The following is a 16740-nucleotide window of genomic DNA, read 5'->3' on the forward strand; positions in this document are numbered from 1 at the left end:
CACCCCAGCCCATTCTTATTCTTCTGATTATTTCTGTCTCATGATCCGGATCCGCTGTCACTAGCTGCCCTAAGTAGATGTATTCCCTTACGACTTCCAGTGCCTCCAGGTCAGTGAGCATGCATTGCAGTTGGTCCCCTGAGTTACTAAGCAAGGCAATATCATCAGCGAATCGCAAGTTACTAAGGTATTCTCCATTAACTTTTATCCCCGTTTCTTCCCAATCCAGGTCTCTGAATACCTCCTGTAAACATGCTGTGAATAGCATTAGAGAGATCGTATCTCCCTGCCTGACGCCTTTCTTTATTGGGATTTTGTTGCTTTCTTTTTGGAGGACTATGGTGGCTGTGGAGCCGCTATACATATTTTTCAGTATTTTTACATATGGCTCGTCTACACCCTGATTCCATAAAGCCTCCATGACTGCTGAAGTTTCGACAGAATCAAATGCTTTCTCGTAATCAATGAAAGCTATATATAAGGGTTGGTTATATTCCGCAGATTTCTCTATCACCTGATTGATAGTGTGAATATGATCTATTGTTGAGTAGCCTTTACGGAATCCTGCCTGGTCCTTTGCTTGACAGAAGTCTAAGGTGTTCCTGATTCTATTTGCGATTACCTTAGTAAATACTTTGTATGCAACGGACAGTAAGCTGATTGGTCTATAATTTTTCAAGTCTTTGGCGTCCCCTTTCTTATGGATTAGGATTATGTTAGCGTTTTTCCAAGATTCCGGTACGCTCGAAGTTACGAGGCATTGCGTATACAGGGTGGCCAGTTTCTCTAGAACAATCTGCCCACCATCCTTCAACAAATCTGCTGTTACCTGATCCTCCCCAGCTGCCTTCCCCCTTTGCATATCTCCCAAGGCTTTCTTTACTTCTTCCGGCGTTACCTGTGGGATTTCGAATTCCTCTACACTATTTTCTCTTCCATTATCGTCGTGGGTGGCACTAGTACTGTATAAATCTCTATAGAACTCCTCAGCCACTTGTACTATCTCATCCATATTAGTAATGATATTGCCGGCTTTGTCTCTCAACGCATACATCTGATTCTTGCCAATTCCTAGTTTATTCTTCACTGTTTTTAGGCTTCCTCCGTTCCTGAGAGCATGTTCAATTCTATCCATATTATACTTCCTTATGTCAGCTGTCTTACGCTTGTTTATTAACTTCGAAAGTTCTGCCAGTTCTATTCTAGCTGTAGGGTTAGAGGCTTTCATACATTGGCGTTTCTTGATCAGATCTTTCGTCTCCTGCGATAGTTTACTGGTATCCTGCCTAACGGAGTTACCACCGTCTTCCATTGCACACTCCTTAATGATGTCCACAATATTGTCGTTCATTGCTTCAACACTAAGGTCCTCTTCCTGAGTTAAAGCCGAATACCTGTTCTGTAGCTTGATCTGGAATTGCTCTATTTTCGCTCTTACCGCTAACTCATTGATCGGCTTCTTATGTACCAGTTTCTTCCGTTCCCTTCTCAGGTCTAGGCTGATTCGATTTCTTACCATCCTGTGGTCACTGCAGCGCACCTTGCCGAGCACGTCCACATCTTTTATGATGCCAGGGTTAGCGCAGAGTATGAAGTCTATTTCATTTCTAGTCTCGCCGTTCGGGCCCCTCCACGTCCACTTTCGGCTATCCCGCTTGTGGAAGAAGGTATTCATTATCCTCATATTATTCTGTTCCGCAAACTCTACTAATAACTCCCCCCTGATATTCCTAGTGCCTATGCCATATTCCCCCACTGCCTTGTCTCCAGCCTGCTTTTTGCCTACCTTGGCATTAAAGTCACCCATTAGTATGGTGTATTTAGTTTTCACTCTACCCATCGCAGATTCCACATCTTCATAGAAGCTTTCGACTTCCTGGTCATCATGACTGGATGTAGGGGCGTAGACCTGTACAATCTTCATTTTGTACCTCTTATTAAGTTTCACAACAAGACCTGCCACCCTCTCGTTAATGCTATAGAATTCCTGTATGTTACCAGCTATATTCTTATTAATAAGGAATCCGACGCCTAGTTCCCTTCTCTCTGCTAAGCCCCGGTAGCACAGGACGTGCCCACTTTTTAGCACTGTGTATGCTTCTTTTGGCCTCCTAACTTCGCTGAGCCCTATTATATCCCATTTACTGCCTTCTAATTCCTCCAATAACACTGCTAGACTCGCCTCACTAGATAACGTTCTAGCGTTGAACGTTGCCAGGTTCATATTCCAATGGCGGCCTGTCCGGAGCCAGTGATTCTTAGCACCCTCTGCAGCGTCGCAGGTCTGACCGCCGCCGTGGTCAGTTGCTTCGCAGCTGGTGCGGACTGAGGGCCGGGGTTTGATTGTGTTGTTCATATAGGAGGTTGTGGCCAAGTACTGCACCAGGGTGGCCAATCCTGCTCTGGTGAGGGAGTGCGTTACCGGTTCTGGTCACCGGGATCAGGCCACACTCCAGGCCTGTTTTATGCAATTTTATCAACACGCGGATTTTTTTTTTAATCCGGTGGAAAATTGCCGGCACCGGGATTCGAACCACGGACCTCTTGCACGCGAGGCGGGTGTTCTACCTCTACGCCACGCTGCCCACAGTGCTAAATGGCGCTAATGAGCTTAATGCGTGGAGCTTTCTCTTACCAGTTTCGCTGTTTTCCAATGAAGCAACTCGCAGAAAATTTTCGCCAGCCAAGCCATACTTGACAAAACCTTGAAGCGAGAAATCAAGTTGGACCACCTTGACAGTTCAAGTTGGGGATCGCAAATGAAGGAATTGGTGTATCAGGGTAGAATATGCTCCTGGCGTTGAGATATTCTTTTGTTAGGAAATACTGGCTTTATATGAATTTCATTGCTACAGAGGTGGTATTGAATTGAACAGGGTCACTCAATAATGAACGTAACTAGTGCGTTGACGTTGCTGCACCGTCAACCTAGGAGTTTTCAGGCACTAAATCAGGCGGGGGTATAGGGGGAGCTCGTTTCTTACGGAATATCCTGTGAAACGCTGGAATTGCCTTCCAAGACAACGGGCCAGCCAAACGGTAAAAAGTCTTGGTACGTCACAACACCTGCCCTATTCCTGCACGGCAGCATTTCTCCTGCAAATCATTTTCAGGGGAGACATCTCTTCAGAAGGCTGTTTAAACATCAATGTGTAAATTTATTTAGCAACAAAGGATTCGTTTTAAAAAATGCTCAACATGTCTGAAAACAGTACTTATAGTTTTGAGCTAGAGTTTGCAGTGCTACCTATATAGGTGGTGTATACTTGTGGTTTGGTTGCTGACTTTTCCACCGATGAAAATTGGGGAGTACATTCCGTGGATTTGCCAAACATTATTAGCCCTGCAAGGCCTAGTAAGGCTACCTGTTCTCTTAACACCGCTCTTGAACAAAAAAATGCGCTAATACTCCTGTGCTGGAATGATTCCAACCCATGACACAAGTGTTCATCAACAAAAGTGGCCCAGCTGTTTGGCGCTGCACCACGAGTGCCCGCAGGTAGTTGGGGAACAATGCTCAGTGATTGCGCTGACTGCCTCAACATAAAAGACTACGCAAAAGAAGGAGAAGGTTGCCATCTACCCCTAACGTAGAATGAAGCTACACAGGAAACCCATACAGGTATCTCAGAAAGAACGAAGAATAAAAAGAAAAAAGAAAAGAAAAAATAAACTGCACAGATTTATTTTGTAGCTTCATCCTACTGGCGGGTGGGTGAAAATATTTCTCTTGCAAGAACCTTTCACCGACTTGCAGGATTCCGCAGAACTCAATTGCGAAAAGCAGGGAGACTTCGTGCGCGACCGCCAGATGGCGCACCATGTGTGGAGGGGTGCAGTGTTTTCTAAGAACTCAATTAAGGGAAGTACGGCGGGAGAGAACTGGGCTACAGTGTGCAGCTTACACATGACGCGTTTTGTCGGTGTCCATACGGTGTCCAGCAGGATTGCTCAAATGCAAACCGCAATAATGTCGAGAGTCATCTGAGAGCAGTTCGGCACGTTGAATTTCTTTCTAAAAAGAGGCTTAACACCCAAGCACACCAGTCAAGTAATGTGGAATATAAACAGGGCAGCGCTATGTCTTCGAACATAATATTGTGCTGCTACTAGAATCCCAAAATAATCAATCATTGTTCTGCTCAAGCAATCCATCGTGCGATAAAGGTGAAGCCGAGGTGACATAATTTTATGCTAGCTGTGGCAATATTGGACGCTGTAGTTTATTGTGGCGTCGACACTTCTTTAAAAACATCGAAACATGCAAAACGTCCACTTTATTTGAGGATATCGAGCCGGAACCCATACCTTTGAATTTAGTTTACTGTCTAAAAAATCATGCAAATGTTTTTATTCTTATGCTTTTCCTGCAAACTAACAATTTTGTTGGCCTTGATATAAGCCGAAGGTTCTGATCTTCTAGTTATGGCATTGACGTAAAAACATTGCCCGCATCTCGCCCATGGTCTAAAACTACATGTCAGGTCGAACTGGGATGATGTGTGGAAAGAAAAAAAACAGTTTTAAAGTGATACATCATTAAATATGTGACACCTAACGTCCACGGCGGATGCGCCAGCTATTCAAAGTACCACGGTAGAAATGCTCAAATGGCAAACATTCAGAGTATGCCGGGCTACAGTGCAGCAATGAAGATTGATTTTTAGAGCGTGGCCAACAGTACTGCTTCAGAATTCCCTACGAATTGAAAAGTAAACCACGTTCCCAACCCTGGTTTTGCAATATCTGCAATCCAAGGAGTATTAAAACCATCAGCTCATTTCAATAATAACCTCATGTTCCTAACAGTTGTGTTCATTCTGAGATGAGACCTAGCCATGGCGGCTTTTAGAATTTGCTTCTTTCCGTTAGCAAGGACCACATGTGGCAAACCCAATTCCAATTTAGGTAGGTGACCTGGGTCCTATGGCCATTATCATGTTGCATATGCAAGGTAAGTGCCGGAACCATCCACCGTAGTTCCGATGTTATCAATATATTCTGATATTGTTGATGGAATATATTCTGGTGGTAAAGTTATTAGTGCAAGGGGAAACCACTATAAATAATAAATAATCTAGAGATACCTCTGAAGGAAGATGGGGCCTTGATGTGGTAACCTGTGATCGAACAACAAATGTCGCTGGATCAATTGGTTTTACGAACGAACTTCTGTTTGAACTCAGCTTCTCAGAAGGGATGTTAAAGCGACATCCCTCGTTCTGCCATAGGTCATTCCTAGAATTAACATATTTCCAAATCCTCACACCACCCTGCCCGTGCCTAACCAGTTGATAGGCTACAATCAAATTATGTCCTCAGAATATTATATCCTGGCCAATAAAAACGCGTGTGTGTTTGATTACGAGTGGCAACCACTGGCGTGGTTTTTCTTTTCTTAACTACGTGGTTGGAGGTTTCGCTGATGTTGATGATCCAGCATGGTCACGACCATGAGAATGATGCGGTATTTTCTAGCCTCTAACGACAACCAGAAGCTGGACAGAGGAAACCCAGTGTCCATCTGTTAACTGCTACACATCGCCGTAGATTGAAATAAATTATTAATAAGCGTAGATGCGTAGAAGCCTGAAGGAGCCATGAAAAGGCCCGTACTCACCGAGGAAAACCAGGAGCGTGACAAATAATAGAGACAGGAGCACGCCGATTGCCACCAAACAACACGCTAGCAGGAATACCGAGTGCCAGGAATCATTGTCGCGTTCACTGTGAGTAGGAGAAGAAGGTGATTTTGTTAACTTCCTACTCGGCAGCTGCCTTCTTGTCTACAGAGATCGAGTCAATGCTTGAGGTAGGTGCTGAACAACACAGCCACGAGACGTAGGCGGCACTAATTTCATCTTGAACATTCTTGATAGCCGCGTTGACTGTAGTCATTCTTTCGCTACTTCCTTGGCAAAATTAAAGCACACGTTATCTCTGAGAAAGTTGCAATTGCGCGTTGATTGCAGTAAATTACTTCTGCGTGCTTTCTAAACATTTATATGGTTTAAGGAATGTGGTTGTAAAAGCTGTAAGCATCCCTTGCTTTTTCATAATAGGGCTCAACGCGAATGGACGAGGCCAGGGAAAAATCTGACCATCAAAAATTTTCATTTTTGCCTCGCTTACGAAATATGTACACAACATCGCGATTGATAAAAGAAACAAAACTGTCGACATGAAAATAAAAAAATATATACAGATCAGCTGTGGAAACACAAGATGGTCCATGGGCACGAATAATAAATGGCAGTTTAGGTAAGATAACGCAGAAATAGGAAAACCCATTTCTCTATTTGAAGACTGCTTAATTTTTGAGTGCTTTACCACGCTTGTGATAGGTGAAATTTTGTACATGGCATAACCAAAAAAATTAAGTGGCACATAAGTGTACCACTGATTATACACATTGGGCCGCATCTCAGCAGCCGCAAATCTAGTGTTATGCGCGCGAGAAACAAGGTAATTGATTAAGAACGTGGTGGCTGCTTTTTTAAAAAGTGTCTTATACAGCGGTTGTGCCGACTGTTGTGCACTTCTGCTCCAGCTGCTAACAAGAATTTGTACAATATATTTTGCGTGACTCTAAGCTTCTATTTATACTCGTTATCAACAATAATAGTGATAAATTTGGAAGGTGATTCAACTTTCAATTGAAATCGACGAGAGACAAAGTCTTCCTTAGCGAGATAGAAGACTCATGTAAGGTGCACGTAAATGTCACCATTTGAATAATTTCAAGGTACTTTGCAATGGCTAATTATTCGAGCTGTTGTTTCGAGCTTCGTTGTGCTACTACTCTCACAGAGTGGATTGGAGAACAATTTGTTTCACTGCATTACCTGTCGAATGGGCCCACAATTTGAGCTTGCATTATCATCGGAATCGGCTGCTATGTTTAGACGGCACTACTGAGCTGCAGCCTGCAGTGAACACGCCACCGCACAATATTGCGACATCTGCATTGACGTAGTGTTCTTGACAGGTATCGGTACCCGCCTTGCTTGAGTGCTATTCACGTTTGGATGGAGCTCCGCCGGCGGTGTTCACACAACATGCGGGGTTATGTTTGCGCTAAATGAGGAACGCGCTGCAGAAACTTCCCAACAGCAGGTACTGTTCAACCACCCTTGGACGGTTACTACCCGTGCGAAAACAGCGACACCGGCTGGGCCTGCAGAGTCGGCATAGACTGTTACAATTTGTTCGAACAAGCAAACATCTCCCTTGAATATTCTCCATGATTAGCTTAGTTGCATTGGCACTGCATAGCTAAACACGAGGTCGTGGATAAACTCCCAGCCATGGCATCCGCATTTTATATCGGCAAAATGCATGACGCCCGTGTACCATGTAGCCGGCGCCTATTAAAATAAAGTCGCAGTTTCGCCCGAAAGGCAAGAAATCAATTGCGACAGCAAATGAGTAGGCAGTTATATGAAGGACTGAAAGTGGTGTTGTCGGCCTTATAAACTTGGAAGCAATCGCTTACTAAATAAATTGACAAGCATCGTGTGTGTCCTCCCCCCCCCCCCCTTCCCCGCATATAGGAACATACCGGGCTCGATCAGCGCGGACACTCCTTGTCTAAGTGCTTGCGTGAGCAAGAGCGCCAGATGCAGCGAGTGAAGTCACCTTCGTGCTGTCTGTCGCTTCAACGCAACCGGTGTGGCGAAACTCCAGTACGCACGAAGCTATGCGGAGTCTGCAGATCGCTGTGAAGATACGGCTCGCGCGAGTGCACGCAGCCGCACAATGTATACACTTGGGGGTAGAGAAGATATCTCCCACGTCCCTCCCGCCTCCTGCTTTCCTCCCTTCGCGAAATACGCAGTTACTGCTGAAGCACAACGCCGGCTCCTCCCTCGCTCCCTTCTGCCCTTCCTTCTGCCCTTCCTCATGGCATTTCGTACGACGGAAGAGAGCGCGCTTGCTCTCCACCTACCTACTCCTGTCCAATATTTTTTTTTTCACTCAGGGTTCGAGCACGGCGTATGTGACACTCCGTCTGTGCTTGTCTTCTTTTAGGGTTTTTGATGTCAACTTTGGTCCCTATTATGCAGCAGCAGGTGTTCGCCACACTACATGACGAATACCTCTCCTCAATTTTATCCGAGGGTGAGCGGTATTCAGCCCCCGTCTCAACGGGTCCTCTAGGACAGCAGTTCAAAGCTTCAGCAGGAGAGCTGCAAATGCACTCTATTCCTGCCGCTTTTCAGAGAACGCCTTTCACGTCAACGCTTTAGCGAACTGCGCAAGGGATTCACCGGGTGGGCTCCACTCTTGAACTTGACCGTGTGCCACTGAGTGTGCAGAAAGCGAGGGAACATTCCTCAGTGTTCCCAGGCACCGGAGCGTCACGCTTCTCGCCTCGGAGACCACGCACGGACTTCTTGGAGGCGCCACTAGATGGCCCAGTAATTGCACAAACAAGCGGAAAAGGAGCTCGGTTGCCTCATGAGGCGTTTCCTCGCGTTCGCATCCACGGACACGTCATCCATTTCGGATGACATGGGAAGGGATCGCGGTGATGCCACTGAATTGCACCAGGCGTACCTAGAGAAGCGCGAAAGAGGAGTCTGGATGCAAAACACGTTTCAACTGTGGAAATGAGCGCGCTATATGGCCGACGGTAATCGTGACATGGTTTCTGAATGATTATTTTTGTCCGAGGCCTTATAATGCAGCTTCTACCAAGCACGAGCCTTCGCAACGCCTAGAGGAAATTCTCCACCTGCAGTTCAAATTCTGACGTAAACATGAATCGCATAGGTAATGTGAGTAATGTTCTTCAATAAACGTATCAAGACTTTACCAGTCGGAATTTTCATTTATAATAACTGGCGACGCAGAAAATAACTTGCAGTGTTCAAGTAATTCACATTCTTATACAACGCGCCAAGAGCTTCAACGCACTGGCTTGCGGGCGTGATGTTCCTAAGGATGTTGTATTTCCCCTGCTTGGGCTTCCGCCGTTAACCCAATGGTTACAGTATCGATATGCTGTGCTAGCGTTGCTGTGTTTCTATGCTACCTTGAATTATTTTGTTTATGTTTTCATTATATATATATATATATATATATATATATATATATATATATATATATATATATATATATATATATATATATATATATATATATATATATATATATGTATATATATATATATACATATATATATATATATATCTGTATATGTATGTATATATATATATATATATATATATATATATATATATATATATATATATATATATATGTGTGTGTGTGTGTGTGTGTGTGTGTGTATGTGTATAATATGTATAGATTCATCCAGAAAAGCATAGTAACGAATGGTCCGTAGGGCACATTACCAGTAGCACATATTGGCCCTTTCTTAGGCTGCACTATCTCTTGGATTGGCCAAAGAAAGAGGCTAGAACAATGCCTGATACGAAAAGATTGTGACTCGTTAGGAAAGGCTTTGTCTCTTAAAAATAAGTCAAAACTATAGATTCCACACAGCGCAATACAAACTTACCTACACACTATATGAAATGACAGTCATTTATAATAATGCCTCTCAGTTACCTGTATTAACCACCATAGAATGTTTTTTTTTTCAACTGTAATCTCGTTTTTCTAAACTTGAGTGAAGAAAAGAGTATTACTTTTTTATGCTCTTAAGATCATATGAGGAAATGAAAGAAATACCACATTTTACTCATAAAGATGAATCCTGGACGAGCTCGCCCAGTCAGTCCTTACCCTTGTGTTGTTTCTGGAAGTGAAAGATCAGAGCAACTTAGCTATGTAGATGTGTATGAGTTCAATAATGGGTTGTTTAATTAGTGCACTGCGCATGGGCCCGCCACCGATGTACTTCGTAAGACATCACGTGCACACTACGATGTAAGGAATATTTGGAAATTTCTATTAGAATACAATATGAGATATTCTCTGTGTGAATGTATAGGTAGACGCAAATCTTGGCAAATGCTTATCTTCTGTGAAGTGAGTGTATTTGAGGAAAAAATAATTGATAGTCTATGTTTATAAATATGACTGCGTCGCTTGTGAAACGCCAAGAACATGTGATTGTTATTTGTAATGACATAGCGTGCAAACAGAATGCACACATGTGTTTTTATGCTTGCCATGTTTCTCTGCTTCATACCTTTAGGATACATCTCAAAATAACTATACTTCACGCAGCACCATGTTCATATTTTTGTGCACACCTGGTATATTAAGTATAGTCTTAGTGTGCCGAGTTTGCATGCTCTTTCGCTGGCACAGAAATGTTCATGGAGTTCAGCGGCCTAACATATGCTCGTGAATATCCTTCAAATAAGTTTACATTGCAGGGGCAACTTCAAATAATCTAAAGCAAGAGAGGAGTATTTGGATATCGCTTTCCCAGGCCTTCGTACTGCAGTGGCCGTAAAGACAGGCTAATGATGATCATCATGATGTTTTCTAAACTGGGGTTTGTAGTAATTTGTCGTGAATAGTAATAGTTCCGTTAAAAAAGAAGCTCAATATTTATCATGCTCTCATCTTTAAAGCAAACGCTAGAAACGGCATAAACGAGCTACGTCGTACGGATTCGTTGGAAATGTACGGAATCGTACGGAAATGTTGCAAAGAAATAAATCTTTGTTTATGCACAAACCTTGATACATTGTCAAAAGTATGGCTGTAACTTTGAGTTCAGTATTACCATACCGTTCGTGTCTTAAAGCATAGCCAAGTACGTAAAATTGTAAAGTGGACCGGCTCATGGTACTGCCGCGCTTGAAAGTTGCGTATTGCACGCCAAGCAAGTACGGATAAAATAAGGCATTCCCAATCGAGAAAGCAAAACCCACCTGTGCTCAGTTGCGATGCATCTAGAAAAAAGGAATGCAAATGATAGTCATAAATGAAATTCCTCTAACATGCCTCTTCATTTGCATCTTAACGTGCCTCCTTACGAGTAGTTTTTTTTTATCTCAAGCTAGATCCTTGCAGACCACTTGTTTCAGCATACTAAAATACATTTTAGCAGACTGCAGTATCTTGCTGTGGTTCTGTATCGTAAACATTTTTTTTTCAGAAAATGTGCACTTGTATAGCTTTCCTGCTCTATATCCTGCTCGATCAGGCCGACTGTTGGATCTTGCTAACAAAGCAACCGGAGTGTCACCAAACCTTCAGGGAGGAATTAAATATGTAAGACTTCCTTATATAATTGCAGTGATGAGTGATGAACGTCAAAAATGTAGTCAATAACTGACAATTGTTACGGAAGCCCGTGTTACCAAAATAAATTATTGTTAGGTGAGGCTGGGATCACGCTTTGCAACGTAGTAAGTGAAGTTCTGGCTTTAGACGGCGCAACTTGTCAATAATAAGGCAAAAGCCTGAGATGGCTGATGGGTCGAAAACTCCGACGACCACCCAGCATAATGGCACCGAAATTCAAGCACATCCGCCAGTAAGCTGTTCATTTCTTCTTCAATAACAAAGCTCGATTATATATTCTTGCGTGGAATGGACACCCTTCAAGATCATCAGCGTGGTCATAAAAAAAATGTGTCGGCGCGTGCTTTTTCTGGTTTTGTTCTTATTTGCCGAACAATGCCTACTTGTCTTATGACGTTTGCAGGAGTACAAGTATCCCTGCGAGAAGCGGAAACATTTTTTTTTGAAAATTAGCGCTGCATGTTTGTCTGATCTGCCTTGCCGTGTCCCTCTCATTCTGCCTCCGCTGCAAGAGCGTAGAAGGCACCATATTGTCACGTGGTAGTGACGGTGAAGAAAGCAACAGTACGGTGGAATACAAAACTAGCTTTTATTGGGCGAATCTGTGCCCACAAAAGAGGCTACACTTATAGCACAACGAAAGCGGCGAACACAGTCGGCGATCGTCGAAAATCTGATCAACGGGTCAAGCGCGTCGGCTTTTATACAGCAGTCATCGAATGTTCCAGACTAGTCATTGGGACCCGCGTGCCTTCCACAAAGTTCTACACCATTCGCGTTAAGCGATGAAATCAGATAACACAAGATTCGGTAACAACAGGCAGCCGGGTAGAAGCATCGATAACTTTCCAGAAACGTCGTATACATGCACGCGCGTCCCTCGCTGTGCGATTACACTTGTTAAGCGGCGAAACGTGGTCACCCGCTAAAGATAAGTACACGTGTCAATACCCACCTCTTAAAAAGCATCAACCCGATGCTGCAAACAAACGAAGGTAATAAACAAAAGTACTCGTAGCAAAGAAAAGAACAAAAATGACGAAGTTCGTCAGCGTCCGTCAAAGGGTTTAAGGCGCACCACGTAGACCACTTCAGATTGTGCGCGGCGCCGCTGTGAATGCGAAATGCCGTCTGGCACGACCTCATAGTCCAGAGCGCCGATACGTCGGATGACCTTGTAGGGTCCTAAATACCGTCGGAGTAGTTTCTCACAGAGTCCTCGTCGGCGTATCGGGGTCCAGACCCAAACACGGTCGCCAGGCTGGTACTCGACGAAGCGTCGTCGGAGGTTGTAGTGTCGGCTGTCGGTGCTCTGCTGGCTCTTGATTCGCAGGCGGGCGAGCTGTCGGGCTTTTTCGGCGCACTGGAGGTAGGTACGGACGTCAAGGTTCTCCTCGTCAGTGACGTGAGGCAGCATGGCGTCGAGCGTCGTCGTCGGGTTCCTGCCGTAGACCAGCTTGAACGGCGTGATCTGTTATGTTTCTTGCACCGCCGTGTTATAAGCGAGTGTTACGTACGGCAGGACGGCATCCCAGGTCTTGTGTTCGACGTCGACGTACATCGCTAGCATGTCGGCGAGGGTCTTATTCAGCCGCTCCGTAAGACCATTCGTCTCCGGGTGGTAAGCCGTTGTCCTCCTGTGCCTTGTCTGACTGTATTTCAGAATGGCTTGGGTGAGCTCCGCTGTAAAGGCCGTTCCTCCGTCGGTGATGAGGACTTCTGGGGCGCCATGTCGCAGCAGGATGTTTTCGACAAAGAATTTCGCCACTTCGGCTGCGCTACCTTTCGGCAGTGCTTTTGTATCAGCGAAGCGGGTGAGGTAGTCCGTCGCCACGACGATCCACTTATTTCCGGTTATTGACGTCGGAAAGGGTCCCAGCAAGTTCATCCCGATCTGCTGGAATGGTCGGCAAGGCGTCTCGATTGGCTGTAGTAATCCGGCCGGCCTTGTCGGCGGTGTCTTGCGTCGCTGACAGTCTCGGCATGTTCTGACATAACGGGTGACGTCGGCGGTCAAGCGCGGCCAATAATACTTTTCTTGTATCCTCGATAGTGTCCGGGAAAATCCGAGGTGTCCAGCGGTCGGATCGTCATGTAGGGCGTGCAATACTTCTGGACGAAGTCCTGACGGGACAACAAGAAGGTAATTGGCGCGGACTGGTGAGAACTTCTTCACGAGTAGACTGTCTTGAAGCGTGAAGGAAGATAATCCGCGCCTAAATGCCCTGGGGACAACGTCGGTGTGCCCTTCCAAATAATCGACGAGGCCTTTAAGTTCCGGGTCCGCTCGTTGTTTTTCGGCGAAGTCTTCCGCGCTCATTATTCCAAGGAAGGCGTCGTCATCCTCGTCTTCTTGCGCCGGCGGGTCAATGGGGGCGCGTGATAGGCAATCGGCGTCTGAGTGTTTTCGTCCGGACTTGTATGTTACAGCGATGTCGTATTCTTGTAGTCTGGGGCTCCACCGTGCCAGCCGTCCTGAGGGATCCTTTAAATTCGCTAGCCAACACAAGGCGTGATGGTCGCTGACGACTTTGTATGGGCTGCCATATAGGTAAGGGCGAAATTTCGCTGTAGCCCAAACGATGGCAAAGCATTCCTTTTCGGTTGTAGTATAATTGCCTTCCGCTTTTGACAACGACCGGCTAGCGTAAGCTATCACATGTTCATGACCATCTTTTCTCTGGGCCAGGACGGCGCCGACGCCTAGGCTACTGGCGTCAATGTGGATTTCGGTATCGGTATGCTCGTCGAAGTGCGCAAGTACGGGCGGCGATTGCATGCGCCGTTTGAGTTCTTGAAATGCCTCGGCCTGCGGCGTTTCCCACTTGAACTCGACGTCACATTTAGTTAGCTGCGTCAGCGGCTCAGCGATGCGTGAAAAGTTCATGACAAATCGCCTGTAGTAGGCACACATTCCAGGAAATCTACGCACTGCCTTCTTGTCGATGGGCTGCGGGAACTTTGCTATGGCAGCTGTCTTCTGAGGGTCGGGGCGGACTCCAGATTTGCTGATTATGTGGCCTAAATATAGAAGCTCCTCGTAAGCGAAGCGGCACTTTTCCGGCTTCAGAGTAAGTCCTGATGACCTGATGGCCTCTAGTACTGTTGCCAGCCGCCTAAGGTGAACGTCGAAATTTCCGGCGAAGACGACGACGTCATTCAAGTATACAAGACAGGTCTGCCACTTCAATCCTGCTAAAACCGTGTCCATCACGCGCTGGAACGTTGCAGGCGCCGTGTACAGTCCGAATGGCATAACCTTGAACTCGTAGAGGCCGTCTGGGGTGATGAAGGCGGTCTTTTCGCGATCTCTTTCGTCGACTTCTATTTGCCAATAGGCAGACTTGGGGTCCATGGACGAGATGTATTTAGCGTTGCAGAGCCGATCGAATGCGTCGTCTATCCGTGGGAGGGGGTATACGTCCTTCTTCGTGATCTTGTTCAGACGACGATAATCGACGCAGAAACGTAGGGTTCCGTCCTTTTTCTTTACCAGAACAACAGGGGATGCCCACGGGCTTTTCGACAGCTGGATGATGTCGACGAAATGCTGCGCGACGACCTGTTCTCTTATAGCTTCACGTTCTCGCGCCGAAACTCAGTAAGGGCTCTGACGGAGTGGTCGAGCGCATTCCTCGGTGAATATGCGATGCTTGGCGACTGGTGTTTGTCGAATCCTCGATGACGTCGAAAAGAAGCCTTTGTATCGTCGGAGCAGACTTCTGAGCTGCTTTTGCTTAATCATAGGGAGATTTGGATTAATGTCGTAGTCTGGTTTGGGAACCATGGTCGTCGGGGTAGATGCGGCGGTAGATACGCTTGAAAAAATACAGAATAGGGCAGTGCGATTCGTTCTAGGTAATTGGGATCGTCACCTTAGCATGAGCGAAAGCAAACGTAAACTTAAATGGGAAGAATTGAAAGATCGTAGACGAAACCTCAGGTTGAAATTTTTCCATAATATCTACCATTCTAAAACTGGAATCAATAAGGAGAAGTACATTCAAGAGCCGTCCTATATATCCCAAAGAAGGGACCACAGTCTCAAAATAAAAGAATTTTCCTTTAAAGGTGACGTCTTCCGCTATTCATTCTTTGTTAGATGTATAAGAGAGTGGAATAATCTTCCGCCTATGATTGTATCCAATGTGTCAAATGATGCTTTTTACCGCGCTTTGTGTAATTAGTTTCTTTATTGGTATCAAATATGATGCTTATTTTTATGTATCCCCCTGCTGTAATGCCAGCAAAGGCGAAGCAGGTATCAAATAAATAAAATAAATAAATAAATAAAACGCATTACTTGTTTCCAGAATTTCCTCGATGTACGCGATCGTCGTGCCCTTGTTGATGTTGACCCAACACTTCAGTTTTCCCTCAATGCAGTCGAGCGATCCCTCTTGCGACGCAAATTTCACGGTCTAGCAGTAGACGTTGGTCGCCTTCGATGACGCCTTCAACGTCAGCGGGTGTTTCGGTGCAGACCGAAATAACAATGCTGCAGCGAGGCGGGATGCTCACTTGATCTTCGAGCACACTCAAGGCGTGGTGACTACGAGGGCTCTCCGGCGGCATCGCTTTATCTTCCGACAGCGTTACTGACTTCGACTTCAGGTTGATGATTGCGCCGTGTTGGTCCAGGAAGTCCATACCGAGAATGACGTCTCGTGAACACTGTTGGAGGATAACGAAGGTGGCAGGGTAAGTCCGGTCATGAATGGTTATTCTTGCCGTGCAGATCCCAGTCGGCGTGATGAGGTGTCCTCCAGCGGTGCGAAACTGAGGGCCTTCCCATACGGTCTTAACTTTCTTCAACTGGGCGGCGATGTGTCCACTCATTAAAGGCAGTGACTGCGTGGCCGTCGAGAAGCACGTCGAGGTCGGTTCTTTGTCTGGCATTGCAGTTAGGTCTTGGCGTTGGATCACGGCTGCGTCGTGTTGAACAGAAGTTGGAACGTCGCGTCGTCAAGTCGTCTTTTGTCGGTGTTGTTTTGGCTTCCTGACTTCGTCGGAACGGCGGCGTGTCGTCATTAGGTCGTCGAGATGGTTTCTTCATTGTCTTCGTCGGCGGCGGAGGATCTTCTTCAGTTCGACGAACAGCAACCGCACCTCCATCGGTTGCTGCTTTTAGTTTTCCGGGTATGGGCTCGCGGAGCGGCCCCGGGCTGGGCCGGTGTATGGTCGGCGCTGCGGCGACAGGTAGCGGCCTGGTGACGGCGAACGGGACGGCCGTCGAGGGCTCCACTGAGTAGCGGCGAGGTAATCGGCGATGTCACGTGGGCGCTCTTCAAGCTGTGGACGCGGCGCGTTGATGGCGAACCCTCTCAGTCCCGTGTCGCGGTATGGGCATCGGCGGTACACATGGCCGGCTTCTCCGCAGTCATAGCAGAGCGGGCGGTGGTCGGCGGCTCGCCAAATGTCCGTCTTCCTCGCGTAGGTGCGCTGGGTGGGCGTGCTGGCGGCGGCGGTGGTCGACGAAATTGCGGCGTTACAGAGCCTTGGCGCGGT

The 16740-nt window shown here is 46.1% G+C and overlaps 1 protein-coding gene across 11 annotated transcripts in view; it reads right to left on the reverse strand.

The window, feature by feature from the left end:
- LOC135914301 (uncharacterized) overlaps positions 1-16740 on the reverse strand; it is a 114777-nt gene that overhangs the window by 85527 nt on the left and 12510 nt on the right. For 9 of the 11 annotated variants that reach the window (XR_010568279.2, XR_011507956.1, XM_065447086.2 and 6 more), the window contains exons 3-5: positions 10857-10877; positions 9754-9766; positions 5621-5727 (exon numbers count right to left, since the gene is read on the reverse strand). Coding sequence is in view for 8 of the 11 variants with exons in the window: in XM_065447086.2 (XP_065303158.1) it covers positions 5621-5727; positions 9754-9766; positions 10857-10877 (141 nt within the window). In the remaining 3 variants the exon portion in view is untranslated. Of the gene's footprint in view, positions 1-5620; positions 5728-9699; positions 9720-9753; positions 9767-10856; positions 10878-16740 lie in introns of those variants that run through there. The other 2 variants (XM_070523519.1, XM_065447087.2) reach the window with 2 other exon arrangements.

This window comes from Dermacentor albipictus, chromosome 8, assembly GCF_038994185.2.
Source record: "Dermacentor albipictus isolate Rhodes 1998 colony chromosome 8, USDA_Dalb.pri_finalv2, whole genome shotgun sequence".
Taxonomy (NCBI): domain Eukaryota; kingdom Metazoa; phylum Arthropoda; class Arachnida; order Ixodida; family Ixodidae; genus Dermacentor; species Dermacentor albipictus.